Consider the following 16,422-nt stretch of genomic DNA (forward strand, 5'->3'; position numbering starts at 1 on the left):
CAGCTATTTTTACTTCCCTGGCTGCAGCCCTTTATTTGAAGGAAGGAAATAAATAAAGGTTTGAGAAGGAAAATGCATAGTCTCAGTTTTCCCTGCGCTGGAGAGGGTTGGTATAGGAGTGGTTGTTGAGGATGGGTCGCTTTTCTTGGCAAGTTGTTGCCAGATCAGGCCTGCCCGGGCCTGGAAACCCTTGCACTTTCCTCTTCGGTGTCATCCCTGACTGCAAACTTCTTTCTCCCCTAACCCCCATCTTTGGAGGTGCCACCAACTATTTTGATGCTGCCTGGGATGCTGCATCACTCTGCACCCTTCCCCCCCCCTTCTCCCCACACCTCCCCGGGGCTCCCACAGTCGAGCATGCGCAGCGTGGCCCATGCAGGATACAGCATCAGCATCTGCAAGAGCATCAGCACCCGAAACCGCGTTCGAGCGCGCTCCCGGAGGGTGGGGTGCAGTACCGCGCTGCGCGTCCCCGAATCTCGCGCCCGCGCCGCGCGTGCCCGCGCCGCTCGCTCCTGCGCGCGCCTCCTCAGCATCCTTAGGCCCGGCAGCAACCCCCGCAGTCACTGGTGCGGCCGCGCCCGCCACTGGGAGGGTGCAGCCACTGGAGGAGGCTCCAAGTTGGTGGAGCGGCGGGGACCCCCTCTGCGGGCCGCTCCCCGAAAGGCGGAAAGAGAGGAGGAGGGCGCGCCGCCGTCCCCGAGACCCCAGCCCCTGACCCCTGCCCGCGGCCGCAGCATGCGCGCCCAGCCGGCGTGACCGGCTCCGCCCGCAGCCGCCCCGCAACCCAGCCCGGCGCTCTCGCGGGTCACTCGGACCGGCGCCCGGGAGCGATGAGCCATGAAGCCGCCCGGCAACAACTCCCGGCGGCCGCCCCTGACGGGTTGCAGCCTTCCCGGAGCCTCCTGCGGCCCCGGCCGCTGCCCCACCGGCCCAGTGCTGGCCCGCGCGCCGCCCTGCCGCCTGCTCCTCGTCCTTCTCCTGATACCTGCGCTCGCCGCCTCGTCCCGGCCCCGTGCCCGGGGGGCCGCTGCGCCCAGCGGTGGGTATGGCCGGTGCCCTTTGCGTTGCCTTCCCCGCGGGGCCCTGGGGAGGAGAGAGAAGGGCACGCAGGTGCGTGTGCCCCAGACGAGTGGGTCCCCAGCCTGGCCTTCGAGCGCCTCCCTGTCGACCTCTCCACCCTTGTCCGTCCCAAGCCCGGGTTCATGCTGGTTCACTTTTGGAAGTCCCTTTCTGTTGCATTCACTAAAGACCCATTCCAATGACTGTGGGTTCCACCCAGAGGTATTTGGTGGCTCCTGAGTCCTTTAGCGCTCTCTATGTAACTTCCAGTGACAGGAAGATGCAGTGAGCTAGCAAGTTGCTTCTTGCCTTGGGGGAACCTTCATGTGAATGCGGAGGGGTGGGGGGCATGCAATAATAGTGGCAAATGCTTGATCCCTCAAATTCCCCACCAGGTTTAGTCCCTGCTGTTGGAATTAAGGTGAGAGAGGCATACTTTGGGGACCAGAGAATGAAAGTCTCCAAGACACTCTTTGCACATGACCTTTGGCTGTGTTTTCCCAAAATGCTTGTCATAATGAGCAATCAGAATAATACAATGTTGAGCACACTGGTGATTGGAAGTCACTGAAAGCAGAAAGCTGGCCTTGGCAGTAAAAAGAAAGAATTTGGAAAGTTGCCAGCAACTATAGCCCTTTATGGCAAAACAGTTTTTTTTGCTCATCTCAAAGTTAGAAGGAAATGGAAATCATTATGTATATATGTATATACACATTCATACACATATACATGTACATACATACACACATATGTGTATTATATATATGTATATGTATATATACACACACACATACACACACAAATATATTTGAAAGTATCACTTTACATTCAGTGTCCATGAATTCAGGACCCAAGTTTTGTCTGGAGTGGTCTTGACTCTCAGATGGGGTGATGTTAAGTTGGGTACAGTTGAGCTGCTGTATCCTCTGAGGGGGGAGGGGACGAGGGTCAGGCCCCTTGAGCATGTTAGTTGCTGACTTTTCTCTAAGCCCATTCTGCTCTCCGACCCCTCACAGTTCAGACGTTCAGATCTAAGAGTGGATGGGAAAGGTCTACCTGAGGACAGGACATGATTGTGTAAGCTTCCCAGGCTTAGTCACCTATGTCTTTTGGTGTCTCCACTTTCTAACTTTTTAGCAATAGAAAACTTTGTTAATGTAATTAACAGAAAGATGTATTTTAGAACTTTTATATTTACTGGATGTATCTGTGTGTATTTGTGTATATTTGTGCTTCCCCCCCAACCCCCCCAGCTCCGCACTGGAATGAAACTGCAGAAAAAACCCTGGGAGTCCTGGCAGATGAAGACAACACATTGCAACAAAATAGCAGCAGCAGAAATACCAGCTACAGCAGTGCAGTGCAGAAAGAAATCACACTGCCTTCAAGACTGGTGTATTACATCAACCAGGACTCAGAAAGCCCTTATCATGTTCTTGACACAAAGGCCAGACACCAACAGAAACATAATAAGGTAGGCAGGAGACTGAATACGTCCAACTTGCTGCCACAAAGAGTTCTCTTTCCATTTGATTTTCTGCCAGAATCTGATTTCACAAATTTTAGTGCAGCATTTTATTAAGTAAGCGATTAATACGATGGTAGAAGAGAAACTAGAGGGAATTAACTTGGGATCGACTGGGTCAGGGTTTACTGTTTGTTTCTTTGACTGAAATGGAAACTGAGCATTTCAGATGTCCTGTGACAAACTGGGTCCCCTTGTCTCTCCGGTACCTTGGCACTAAGCAGTAGAGTGAACTTGTTTGCAGTTCTGACTTGTTTCTGGGAGCATTTATGTAAAGGTGCAGGAGACAACACTCCTGGCAGTCTGTACACAGAAGGCCTCTCAGGCTTTCCAGGCAGAACTTGCACTTGAGTTTACTTTATTTCTTGAATTGGGCATTGGGGGGAGCATTACTATGATAGGTGGTCAGTAAACAATTCGGCATTTCAAGAGACTGTGAAGAACAGAAAACAACGACTTATATAAGATATAGATCAGTTTTGATCGACATCACCCTTGAGGGCATTCTTCATGGATGGTGAACATTTGCTTTACTTTTAGGTTGGTTGTGAAAGTGACCTGGAGCTTGAGAAAGATACCCAGGCAAAGACAAAAGTATCTAATGCCCCAAGAGTTTAAGGAATCCCCTCTCCTGGGTCTTATTGTTTGATCCAATGATAGTTTGGATCTGAAGCAAATCTACACTGTGCAGTAGTGGAAACTTTGCTCTGCATTCAGCACAGAAAACAGGCTGTTCTGTTTGTGGGCGTGATTTCACTGCACATGTCTGACTTTATGATAATAAATTTCCTTCCGAACTGTCCCTGTTCAGTTGGCAAGAGCAGGAGCTGGTTAAGGACATAGAACTTAGGCAGTGCTTCTGTGGTTTGCATCAGCATGTGTTTGGTAAGGACCGCCATGCTTCTCCCCATTTCATAAATGGGGAGACAGGGATAAAAGGTCTTTGTGGGACTCTTCTCAAGGTTTGAAGCAGCTATTAGGTTTGAACAGTTAATTGCTACTATTTTTAAAACAAGCAAAGTCCCTGAGAAAGAGTGTCCTTTATACTGAATAACTGTTAATCTGGTTAGCCTTCTTTGTGTGATTTTGAAGGGGGTGTTGCCCACCATGGCTGAGACTGTGAGCTTCTCCCCTAGCAGGCCTTTCGCTCAGAAGGTTTTCTGTAACTTAGTGGAGTAACTAGTACTTCATGTCTTAAGGATAGAAGGAATAGATGTTGTCTTTAGGAAGAGATGCCCAAAGCCCCCTTGATAACATGCAGGGAGGACCAGCTAGCTTCCCTTATAAGTGATCCCTATGCTAAGTCGGAGATAGATTGTGTTACTTGTTTATAGTTCTTAAACTCTTGGGCCTCTGTACAGGGTGCTGGAGGAAGCTCCTAGCTACCTCAAAGCCTGCTTTAAAGAAGGTCTAAAGCCTCCACAGCTGAGGTCTGAAAGAGATTTCAGTGAAACTTCTTCTTAGCGTGGGCGTTGGATGGTATGACTTATGTTTGTCCTATGGTCTAGCCTTAGATGGCTGCTTTGTTTGTGGGCGCGATTCACTGCATATGTCTGACTTTATGATAAAGTCTATTGACTTTTACCTGTCACTTATGTAGATGAATGGGTTCTTCCTGTGGAGTACTGGCTTGCTGTTCGACGGACTAAGTTTCTCGACTCTCCTCACCCTCCTCAGCCTGGCTTCTTTTCTACTTTTTTTTTTCCTACTTTTTAAGACAAACATGATATTTGAAAGTCTTTTTCTTTTCTTATTAACTTAATTCAATAAACATCTGTTGTCTATTTCTCATATGCAAAGCTGTATGGTAAAGGTTCACAGATAAGAGATGATTGGGTTCTCAAGGGTGAAAAAGCCACGTTTATTCTCCAGGAGACACAGAGATGACATAAGCAAGATCCTGAGGCGAGCCTGGGTTAGATTTATAGTACAAATCTGATTTGGTGGCGCCCTGACTTTTCCTTTTGTGGTCTCTGAGCTCCTTTTCCCCTGTGTCTTTAAGCTTCTGTGGACTGGTCAGTAGGATGTGTTTCGTGTTTTCCAATGGATCTTAGGATGACTTGCCGAATAGCAGACTCACTTGCCAGCTCAGCTGCTTTATAAAAGTTACTATGAGAAAGTACAGAATTCCCCCATCCTTGCTTTGTTTAAAAAAAGAACTTGATTTTAATATCCATGTACTTGGGACCTGTCCTTGCTCAGGCTCTGCTGCATGCGAGCACATTTTAATGAATGCCTTAGAAATGCTGAATCATGGTGCTTCTCTCATGGATCCCTGTGATTGGGTGCAGATTTAGACTGGGGCATTTCCAAATCTAGGTTGCAAGGCCACGCTCCACATTTATGTCTGAAGAAGTTTTGTAATCTTGTGTGTGGATGGGTCCTTCATACTTAACAGCCACGAAAGTTGAAGTGCTTATTAACTCTTTCATAAAGGGATAGTCTGAAAGCTGGATGTGTGGCGCCCCTGTGTATGTGGTATTGGCTTTGAAAGTTTTAGCATTTCCATGTCAAAGAATACTTAGGAATTTTGCAGGTTAGTTTTCTTTCTCCTTTCTGATCTGTCGGTTTGACACACAGACTAGGATCATTTGGGCAGAGGAAATCTCAGGTGGGAAAATGCCTTAATCAGATGGCCTGCAAACAAATCTTGGGGACACTCTTTTGATTAACAATTGATGTGGGAGGTCCCAGCTCCCTCTGGTCCGTGTTCCCCTGGGCTGATGGTCCTGGAGTGCATGGGAAAGCGAGCAGAGCAAACCATGGGACGAGAGGCAGTGAGTAACACTTCTCTGTGGTCTCTATCTCAGTTCCTGTCTCTACCTCAGTTCCTGCCTTGAGCTCCTACTCTGACTTCTTTCAGTGATGGGTCATGACCTGGCATGTGTGAGACAAATAATCCCTTCATCCCCCTTGTTGCTTTGATCATGGTGTTTTATCACAGCAATTCAAAGTGAATGAGAATGGGAATCATTTCAATGACTACATAGAGTGATGTTGAAGAAACAGTTAAAGCCCACATGGCTCCATTTTTGAGAGAAGGGAACAATTATAACTGTGCCTGGATATGAGGCATAAAACCAAGCCAGTCCAAGAGTAGGCAGAGGATGAACAAATATCTTAGGTTTTCATTTTACTTTTGGTACTTGTCCAAATTATGATTTTTTTTTGATGCGCAATCTTGTTATCTGATAGTTTATTATAGCAATCTCCTTACTACCTAAGGAGATTTAGTATTACATAGCAGTATCAGGGCATGCTAATGAAGAATTTTAATTTTGTGGGATACTGGAAAATATATATTTGGTATCATCCCATTTTTCTGTCACACAGACTCTTGAAATCATCAGAGTGATGAGAGGCTGCTCTTTCATGGGATAATGTGACGATGCCTGGTGACTGGGGCCTTCTAAGATTTTTTTATGATGGGAGTCTAGTCACTAGAAAGATGAAGGTGTGATTGAAGGATTGGGACTTTCATCCTCAGCCATCTGGAAAGGACCTTAAGATATAGTTGGTTGATCATCAATGTCTAGTGGCACGATCAACCACACTCCAAAACTTCTGATCCAAAGGGATCAGATTCTGGGCGTGGCACCTGGGTAGGCCCAGAGCTCACACCTTTCTTCCATATCTTGCCTTGTGTGTCTCTTCCACCTCTGTCACTTTTATAATGTCTTTTATGGAAACTAGTAAATGTTTTCCCTGAATTCAGTGAGCTTCTCTTAGCAAGTCAGTCAACTCTGAGGGAGTGTTGAGAGGCCTGATTTACAGCTTTACAAGCTCAGGCCCTAGCTTGGAGCTTGTGATTGGCATCTGAAGTCTTGTGGGACTCAACCTCCAACCTGTGAGGTCTAATGCTCTCTTCAGATGGATAGTGTCTGAACAAAACTAAATTAGAGGACCTGGCTTGTTTGTTGTGGAGAATTCTCAGATCGCTTGGTACGTGGGAAAGAAGGCCCAGACAACTCATGCCAACAGTGTTGTGTTGAGTGTTGAGTGAGAATGAGGACAGAAGAAGAGCTTTTGCATTTTCTTATGCCTGTTTGTTATCAAGACTTGCCAGTCTTTAATGAGTCTGTGTGCTGTTATATGATTATTACATATAACAATGTATCATCAATGCAGTATATGAATCTAATGGACAATAGACATGAACAGCAGGAGAAACAGACTCACTCATTCTTCATTCATTCACCCCCCCCCCCTTTAAGACGATGCTGGGAAGTCTTTTCCCGAGAACGTTGATCAAAATTTACTTGTCTTTTATGTGGTCTCTCGTCTGATAGGGAAGGACTGGGAGAGGGACATGAGGTATAGTTTAGGGTCAGGGAGGGTGACCCGCATGTCACTGGAGTCACCCAAACAAATTACCTCTTGTCACAACCGACTTTTAGGTAAACAGGCTACTCCCTACTCCCCACAGTTCCAGGTTAAAGAGAGAAAAGGGAGAGTTTAGTAAAGGCAGTTTCCTTTTTATTTTGGTGCTGGGAGTTGAATCCAGAGGCTCACGTGTGCTGAACATGTATCTACCACAGAGGGTCCTGTCAGCTGTAAGTGAATTTGGGCCACAGTGGTCACGCTTTTAAGTTTACTTCAGGGCAAGGCTGGTTCCTCAATTCTTGATTTTCTAGAAGCCAGAAGCCCCGTTTTCCTTAGTATGGGACGACAGAAAGAGCCATAAGGAATAAGGAAGTCCCAAGGAGTTCTACTACAAGACATTCTTACACATTTTTAGAAGTATGGAATATATGTTTTTATGATCCTTATTTATTAAGAGGAAGTTTCACTATTATGGGACATGGAACATCCATATATAAGAAAACATAGATAGAAAGAATTTAGTGATTGCCATACATCTCATGTTATAATCATACTGAAATTCAAAACAAATAGCCTGCAGATTCTTCTAGATATTTTTTTTTTGTATTTGACTAGATCATCAGGAGTGGTAATTGTAGTCTTGAGTTTTGGCATTGTGTGAGTCGCTAAACCTCTGTTTATACTGTTTAAACTTGCAAGAACACCTCTCTAGTGGCCCCTTGCTTCATTTGCAAATTTTCCTTTAGGCATTTCAGTCTGTGGGTAAGGAGAAGGACACACACAGCACATTAGGGATTTTTAGGCATGTGAGAGACCGGGGATGGGGGTGCGGCTAGTAAGGAAAAAAAGCCCTTCATAATTCCTTAGAAATCTAGTGACCAAGATTTATTTTACATGCTGCAGTTGAGATTTGTCATTGGTGTCTTCAAACAGGACTAATAGCTAGAGGGCTGCGGACAGAGCCAGGATTCGAATCCACCTCTTTCCTGGGAAGAGCCCATGGTGGAGAGAGATAGTGAGTGTCAGAAGAAGTGAGAGGCTGTATAGACAGGAGAGACAGATGCAGGGGTTTGATTTATCCCATGTCACGGGGTAAGTCATAGGAGGGGGCTCAGGAAATGAGCATGGTGTCCAACACCAATCCTGTGGCTCACAGAGCGCTTTACCTTCCAAAGGGGATGTGGGGCGGGGGAGGGACACAGACAAGCCCACTAACACCACCAGCCTGTTAATTAGAAGCGTTGACAAGTGCTTGGAGAAGATAAAATAACAGGTCATGGTAGAGAATGGTGGTCTCCTTTGAAGGGCAGAGTGGGCCTAGACGCTGGGTGTGACAGGTCCACCGAGTGTTAAGAAGTAGCTCCTATGAAGAGAAGGTGGGTGTATGTTTTAGATAAGAATAGGAGAAAAGGCTGGAGAAAGATGGCAGAACTTAGTCTCCACTCTCCTGGTGAAGAGTCAGGACCGAGCTGTGGCATGTCTGTGCCATTACTGGCTGTTGGAACAGAAGGTGGTAGACAGGCAGAGGAGAGAGCAACCTTTGCTCAAGGAAAGCAGAGAGAAGAAAGAACTGGGCTGGCCTCCAACCCTATTTTCCTTAGACCGTACTTTGGACCTGTTCTACACAATTTTGTGTTGGAAATGCTATTCTCAAACTCATACGGTAGTGGTATGTGGTGGTCAAGTCCTTGGGAAGTAAGTAGGATTGGAGGATGTCATGATGGGAGGAACCCCATGACGGCATCAGTAGCTTTATAGGAAGAGCAAGAAAGACTCTGGCTAGAACATTTGGTTTGCCATGGGATGCTCTCAGCCTGGTCATGCTGCATCAAGGTCTTCTGTATACGCTAGTGTCATGACTGGGGGCTTTGCAGCCTCCGGAATCATGAGCTAAATGCACCTGTGTTTTTTTTCTAAGTCTGCAGTATTCAGTTATAGCAACAGACGACAGATGGAAACAGTCTCCTGTCTCAGTTGTGCCCTTCTTTATTTCTTTTTCTTTCTTGGTGTCTTTGGGTGATTGGCTTTGGATCCTTGTCTTTGATTTTTTTTTTTTTCTTCTCTCAAGTCTAGATCAGTTTTTTTTAAAAAAATAAATCAATTTGAGAAGCTCACCACTGAACCATGCTGCCTGCTCAGGGCCTGCCTCATTCTTGCCAACTCTATAACTGCTTGTATCCGCTCGCCTTTACTTCTTGGGGACCCTTTCTTCTGCCAGTCAGAAAATAAGCCAGGACCCTTTGTCTGGTGGCACTGCCCAGGTTTAGTGACTTTAGCCAGTACACAATAGTTGTATTTCAAGGACGGAGCTGTCCTCATGGTCCCTATTTTCCTCACTGGAACTGCTGCCTCTCAGCATGGAAGAGTGAACTTGGGAAGTCATCTTTGACTCTTCTTTCCTTCATTTCCTGCCTATAAATAGTCACTTACCAAGTCTTGATGCTGCTCCCTGATTCCACCCCCTCCTCACCACATTGCGCTCTTGTCACTGCCTCTTGTCTCGTTCTCTGTCAATCCATCAGTCCCACTACTGACAGATTAATCTTACTGGAACACTTATTTCATCACATGACTCCCTCTCTCCACATGCAGCAAGCATAACTTCAGCTAGATAAGTTTTCCTTCTGGCAGAGCACAGGCGGTACACTTCTGTGTCCCTCCCACTCCACAGAGCCACTGTGGTCTTTCTCATTCAGCATTCTTCTGCGTCTGTTTGTCCAAGGGTCAGTCTGTGGGTGTGATTCCATCCATATCTGTTCAGACTATGAGGCTACTTCCAGAAAACCTTCGTGCTCCATGGAAAGAAACGAATCCATCGCTAATGTGTCTCGAGGCTTTGAGGTCCAAATTCCATTAAATTCCTACTTAGCTCAGAGGGTCTTGTCACATCCATCTTTAAGACCTCAATAATTAGTTGCTCCTAAGGTTTGAGTTTTCAGAATAAGTTGTTTTCCTTTCAAGAAAGTGCATAAGGCACAAAGCACATAATCATAAAGTTTTATTCACCCAAAGTATTCAGTTCAAAATGAACGAAGAACTTTATTTAGCACAATTTAGTGAACACTCAAAGTCTGGGTTTTGCAGTGTTCCTGGGGAGTCTTTGTGCTTAGAATTTGTGTATATTTGTGTATAAAGTACAACTTTAATTGAGGTTAATGCTAGAAATTTTATTATAAAAGGGATCTAGTTATCATGTTTTATTTGAAATAATGACCTGAGAAACATCCCTGCTCACTCATGTCAGGGCAGGTAGATGTCTCTATCCCTGGGAACCCCGTCCAGTGCAGCTGTGAGTTAATTTAGTTTCTCAAAGTTTTGTTGACATCTTCTTTGGCTAGAGAGTGGGCCGAAGCACATTTCCTCTCCTGGAAATTTCCTCCATTTGGAATTCTTCTGTGACATGGTGCACTCATTTGTTAACAGGTTCAACCTAAACAGTAAATGTTTTCCAAGGGTTTGAAAAGAAAAGGATGGGACTTGGAGCAGATCCCTCCACATGGTAGACACTGATGGCAGAGCTGTTAAGCTTGAGTAGGCTACTGTGGAGAAGTATGAGCAGGCCAGGGGCTATATATTTCTCTTGGGCTTGAATCTTTCATGACACAGAGGAGGCGTTCATCTCTTAACTCCATGGCAGTGTCCCTGCGAGGGACTGCTCTGGTCCAGGTGGATAGGGGCAATCGGGAGATCACATGATCCTGGACTTCCTCTGTCTGCCTGGTGGGATTAAAGGTACATTTAGAAGTAGTCTGACCTAAGCATGGGCAGAAGCTGATCACAAAAAAACAAACAAATAAACCAACAACCCACAAAGCAAAACAAAGCAATTCAACAACAGCCACAAAAACAACCCGGAAACAAGATAAAAGCAAACCGAACCCCTCCCGGAGGTCTGGAAGTGCAGGGCAGCTATAGAGGGCTTATTTGCAAGGCTTTGGGTCTGATCTCTTACATCCCTAGAGAGGAACACTAGAGAGAGGAATAAACAGGGAACAAGAGAGGCACTGGCTTGATTCTTTTGAGTGTCTGCTGAGTTCCAGGATCTCCCTGGAGTTTGCTTTCCCTCAGTATGGACATGTAGAAACTCCCGTGGCAAGTTGCAGTCTGACTCGCTTAATTGGGTGTTCTGTGCTGTCTTGTGTCACAGGCCTGCCAGTACATATGAAGGCAGCCCCATGGATGGGCTCCACCAACGCTATAAACCCAGCCGCGTGTAGACAAGTCTTTTCCCTCGTGTGTCTCCCAGCTCTTTACTTCTTCAGTGAAGTAGAACACATTAAATGAACTTGCAGCTCAACTCTCCAAAGCTTTGCGGCAGCAAATACAACCTGTAGCTTTTGTATTGAACCTCACTGTTTTATGGAGGCACTGTCCTACCTTTCACCCATAGTCCCCAGAGCAAAGCTACTGAGATGACTGTCACTTCCATGTTCTAGATGTGGAGCCTTCATCTCCAGATTTCCAGTTTTCTGTAGTACACTTCTGTGAGCGGGGCATAGAGAGCTTGTCATGCCCTTGAGATAAAAATATGTTAAAAAAGTATTTATTTAAAAATTGTTTTCAAAATACATATTTTTAAATGTGTGTGTGTATGTGTGTGTGTGTGTGTGTGTGTGTGTGTGTGTGTGTATGTATGTGAGTGCCGTGCTCACAGGCACCAAAAGAGGGAGTCTTATCCCCTAGAGCTGGAGTTAGGAACTGTGAGTACCTGGTAGTGTCAGTGTTACTGAACTCAGATAGAGCAGTTCACGTGTGCTCTTGACCACTGAGCCTTCTCTGTAGCTCAGACACTTGTCTTCTTGATCGAAAGTCCTGTGAGCTAATGACACCTGAGCTAGGTCCCTTCCTTCTGCCTTCAGCATTTCCTTGCATTGAGTAGCTTTGTTGGTCTTTATCTCTCTTCCCCTTCCCAGCTTCCTCCCTCCCCCTCCCCCTTACCTCTCTTTCCCTCCCTCACTTCCTTCCTTTCTTTCTTCTCTTTCCTTTCCTTTCCTTTTTTTTTTTTTTTTTTTTTTTTAATTTGTGAGACAAGTTTATACTGTGAAATTCAGGCTAGCTTAGAACTCACAATATAGCCCAAGCTAGCCTCAAACTTAAAATACTGTTGCCTCAGTTGCCCCCAAATTCTGGGATTGCAGGTGTGTCTCACCATGCCTGACATCTTTCCTTATTGCTTTTAATCTTATTTTTTTTTTCTTCAGATTTTCCTTCCTTATGGAGAGAGGGGGGCAGGTAGAGTTGTGTTTGGTGTTTCCAAAGTATATGTCAGACATTTGACTCATTTTAGGAATAACTTCTTTTCTTGGAAAAGTATTCTTGTATACTTTGTAGGAGCTTACAGCTTAAAGAGGTGGGCGTCTGAAGCAAGCTGATTTAATGAGAATTGGTAAAGCCACCTTTTTTTTTTTTTTTTTTTTTTTTTTTTTTTTTTTTTTTAGTAGCTAAGGGAAAAAAATAGACAGAACTCCCAATTTAGTGCATTTGTCAGCACATGGAATGTAACATAACCAGGGACTCAAAACGAAGATGATATTGCAACTCAAAGCAAGGAAATGGCCATTTAATGACCCGGTATATCTGTTTATTTGTGGAACATATGTGATTCTAAAAAATTTGGCCGTTGTGGTGGTTTGAATATGAAATGCCCCCCACAGGCTAGTGGGTTAGTGGCTTAGTCCCCAGCTGATGTTACTATTTTAGGATGATGGACACATTAGGAGGCAGAGCCTGGCTGGGGGAAGTAGTCTTCCATCCGGGCTGTCTGTCTTTCACCCTACTGTTTCCTGGCCACCATGAAGTGAGCAGTGTTTGCCACATGGGCCCTGCTGAGCCGCCTGACTCTGGGCAGAAACCTCAGAGAGCAAGAGCTAAAGGACCCTTCTCTCCTTAGGTCACGTTCCTTGTGTGTTTGTCAGAGCCCCGGGATGAGGGCTGCTTAGAATATCAGAAAATGTCGTCTACTCCTGCTCCCCTTGTTGCTGAGTGGCTGAGGGTTTTCAGTGTCTTCTTGGTTTGAGCTGCAGATGAGTTCTATCCATGTCAGATGGAAGAAGGCAGAAGGCTCGAGCCAGGTTTGGGGGCACAGACTTAACGTCAGGTCTCCGGAAGCTGGTGGTGGGATCCTGAGAAGGAGTGAGTACGGGATGGTGTGTGTGAGGCCTGATGAATTAATTATCCGTGGTCCTGGCTGAGCTATGCTGACAGTTAGAGATGATTTTCCTAAATCTTTGTGGATAACCAGGACATTTGGAAAGCAGGCATTTTAGTGAGTTGTAAGAAGAACCTTTTCTTTCTCTTTCTTTCTTTCTTTCTTTCTTTCTTTCTTTCTTTCTTTCTTTCTTTCTTTCTTTCTTTCTTTCTTTCTTTCTTTCTTTCTTTCTTGTGTGGGAATGAAACCCAAGATCTCAGGCCAGTGTGTCAGGCCAGTATGCATGCTACCGAGCTATGTCCCCAGCCCCAGGTGCACCTTTCCCCTCCCCCTCAAGGGCATTGGTAAAGTCCCCATACTTGTGCTCTGAATAACACAGATCTTAAGATCAGTTTCCCAAGAACTGTCCCAGTTAGCACACTCTTTCCCTTTTCTTCCCTCCTGCCAAGTCTCCCAATGAGGCCAAACCCAAGAAAAACATCGGAAAACATTGGAAGGCTTGGATGTGAAGTATAGAAAGGATGAGACCATGGCAGATAGAATGTTTCTACATCTTCCAACTTTGAAGAACCCAACAGGACAGGAGTATCAGACCCACAGTTTGCTTTCATTGTCACACGGGATACAATGGGACAGACAGGCCTTGGCCAGCATGTAGAATCTGTGTGCAGGTTTGCCAGAAGAGCTGGCACCCTGGTTCTCTACTGCTTATAAATGAGGGCTTTGTGGTGAGTTCTCACTAATTACTTTGCTAATTGCTGTAGGCTGTCCTGTGTGACACAGTGGCCTTTCATCTCTGCAGAACGTCCATACAACAGTTAGTCGCATTCATCTCTGTTGGGCTGTGTGACTGCCGTCCGCTTGTCCCCCTTCAGAACCAGTGGGACATTCAAATGATGCCATTGTATTGGTTTTTGTTTCTTAATGGTGTGTAAAATTGTTTCCGGAAATGGTTAATCATTATTCCTTTCCCTTACAATTAATCTAGTATATATTGTGTTCGTTTTATTTATTCTTATATTTGAGTGGCGTTTATCCTTTCAAGACCTACTGAAGCATTTAATATTGTTGCTTGAGCAGTATATTCATAAAGTATCCTGCTCCTCACATTCTCTTTGCAATTACCTCTAAATCTGTCTTCTATTTTAGAAAATAATTTCTTTATACATAATTAAAGTCTAAAGATCTGCCTACCAGAAATTTTAAGTTTGTCTTTTCATTTAAGTTTTCCGCAGTTTGCGGATTCCCCTGGGATGTTTCTGCACCTTAACGTGTCAGCTGTTTATGAGCTACCCTGACTTGCTGGCTGTGTGGTGTCAGGGGTTGTGGACCTTTCTAGAAGGCTAGTCTCGCCATAGTTTTGAAGACTGTTAGCTTTTGTCTCTGATCTGACGTATGATAGACAACCCAGGCTTTCCCTGTTCAAAATGGAGCGTTTAATCCTAACATCGCCTTTCCCAGCCCGCCCTCCCACGTTCCTCCCATGTGGGTAATGGGAACATCATCTTCCAGATAGCTGCTCAGGCTACGAGCCTTCTCCCACTCTTTCTCCTACAGCATCACTAAGGCATCAAGTCTCGATGCCCATTCAGAAGCTGATCACTTCTCTCTGCTGCTGCCCAGCTGGTTTAGTGCACCATCACCTCTCCCTTACACTGTCCCATCAGCTGCTTTTCTGTTCTTGTCCCCTTCTCTTGTCCCTTGTCATTTCTCCATGCACCAGACAAAATGATCCTGCTAAATTCCTATTTGGATTATTCAACTAAAAAATAACCTCCAAGAAGAGCTTCTCATCTTCTCAGAGTGGTTTCCACCCTTCTAAACACAATGCTGTGGTCACCAAGGAAACTTAGGCTGTTACTATTACAGTTGGGTGGATACAAGTGCTTTATATCTTTGAACATAAAACTTAGAACAATGAATATGATTTAAATACCAGGTCTACAAGTGATTTGAACTATAATAAGCTATACCTTATAGAATTCATTTTCTCACAGAAATTAATTCAACGTAATTTAATTCTGTTTAAATTAAAAAAAAATAAAATAAAATAATAAACTAAAATAGCTAGCTTATGTACTTGGATTAATTCACATTTTAATAAAAAGTTTTTATTTTCCTAGCTTAAAATCCTAGACCATGCAATTAAAGTGAGTTTTTTTTTTTTTTTAACTGTTAGCAATAGAAGACAAACACATCATTTCAGTACATTCGCTAACATGGTCACACATTAAAGCGCATGGGTCTCTTTTCAGAAATGCACGGGTGGGTCAGAGACTTGTCCAGACTATTTTCTTACCACAGGAAAAGATGATGCTTCTGGGTTCAGCCAAGGGAGGGGCTGTTCTGTGGTGCAATGAAGAGTTTTAGTTTCATAGAAAGGGACACTTTCTTCTTGGTATCTAGGGTCCAAAATGGGAAACTCTGCAGTGAGGTCAGGAGTCTTCACAGGATTTTTTTGGGGGGTAGGGCTCTTATGGAAATAGTTATTATGCAACCTTTGGGCTTCATGGGCAGAGAGGACAAGTCACTGTCTAATTGTTTCATAGCAAAGACCCAGTGTCACATTCTCACCAGTACTGCATAGCCTTGCTAATACTTGCTGTCTCCAGCTTTTTAACATGGATGGTCCTCAGAGTGTCACGTGGTAAGTCCTCACGGCTTCCTTGCTATGGCCTCAGTGTTGCTAAGGTTGAGTACTATTTGATACTCTCAGTGATGACTAAGGTGTTTTCTCTGGAGAAGTTGCCTATTCAATCTTTCCCCCATTCTGTTTGTTTTCTGTTGTTGAGCTGTTAGAGAGTCTTCACACATTCTGAGTATAAATCTCCAATCTCTTGATTTGCAGTGTTTTTTCCCCATCCTATGTGGACTCTTCCATTCCGTTGGTATTCCTGTTCCCTGTCACTGGGGAATGGGCTCTACGGCATAACAGACAAGGGCTCTACCATCTCCCTTTCTCCTTTTTATTTCGGGACAAGACGGGAAGTTGCCCAGTTCCCCTTGAACTCACTCTGTAGCCCAGGTTGGCCTCAAACTGGACACCTCCCTGCCTTAGCCTCTTGCACATAGCTAGGATTATGGACCTGTGCTACCAGGCTGACAGTGATGTTTAATGTATGAAAGTTTGTTTATCATTTCTTATGATGTCTCATTTAGTTTTTCTTTTGATGCCCATGCTTTTAGTGTCATATTTACGAAGTCATCACCAAGCCCTGTGTTACGAGGCTTTCTCCTCATGTCTGTTTTTCTGCTCCCATGCTTCCTCCTGGAAGGTTTGTTATTTAGGACTTAGATGTAGGGTGTAGATCCTCTGTGGACATTGATTGAACTTTTCTGGGTCATGCGAGGTCAGGTTCCAACT

The 16,422-nt window shown here is 44.9% G+C and overlaps 1 protein-coding gene across 5 annotated transcripts in view; it reads left to right on the plus strand.

Annotated features, from left to right (window-relative positions):
* Nucleotides 1-521: 521 nt before the first annotated feature.
* Adam23 (ADAM metallopeptidase domain 23) overlaps nt 522-16,422 on the plus strand; it is a 145,037-nt gene continuing 129,136 nt past the window's right edge. For 3 of the 5 annotated variants that reach the window (XM_029538659.1, XM_029538658.1, XM_029538657.1), the window contains exons 1-2: nt 551-1,042; nt 2,316-2,536. In XM_029538659.1, the coding sequence (XP_029394519.1) occupies nt 841-1,042; nt 2,316-2,536 (423 nt within the window). In that variant the 5' untranslated portion in view covers nt 551-840. Of the gene's footprint in view, nt 1,043-2,315; nt 2,537-16,422 lie in introns of all 5 variants that reach the window. The other 2 variants (XM_021197388.2, XM_021197387.2) reach the window with 1 other exon arrangement.

This window comes from Mus pahari, chromosome 5 (genome assembly GCF_900095145.1).
Source record: "Mus pahari chromosome 5, PAHARI_EIJ_v1.1, whole genome shotgun sequence".
Lineage (NCBI taxonomy): Eukaryota > Metazoa > Chordata > Mammalia > Rodentia > Muridae > Mus > Mus pahari.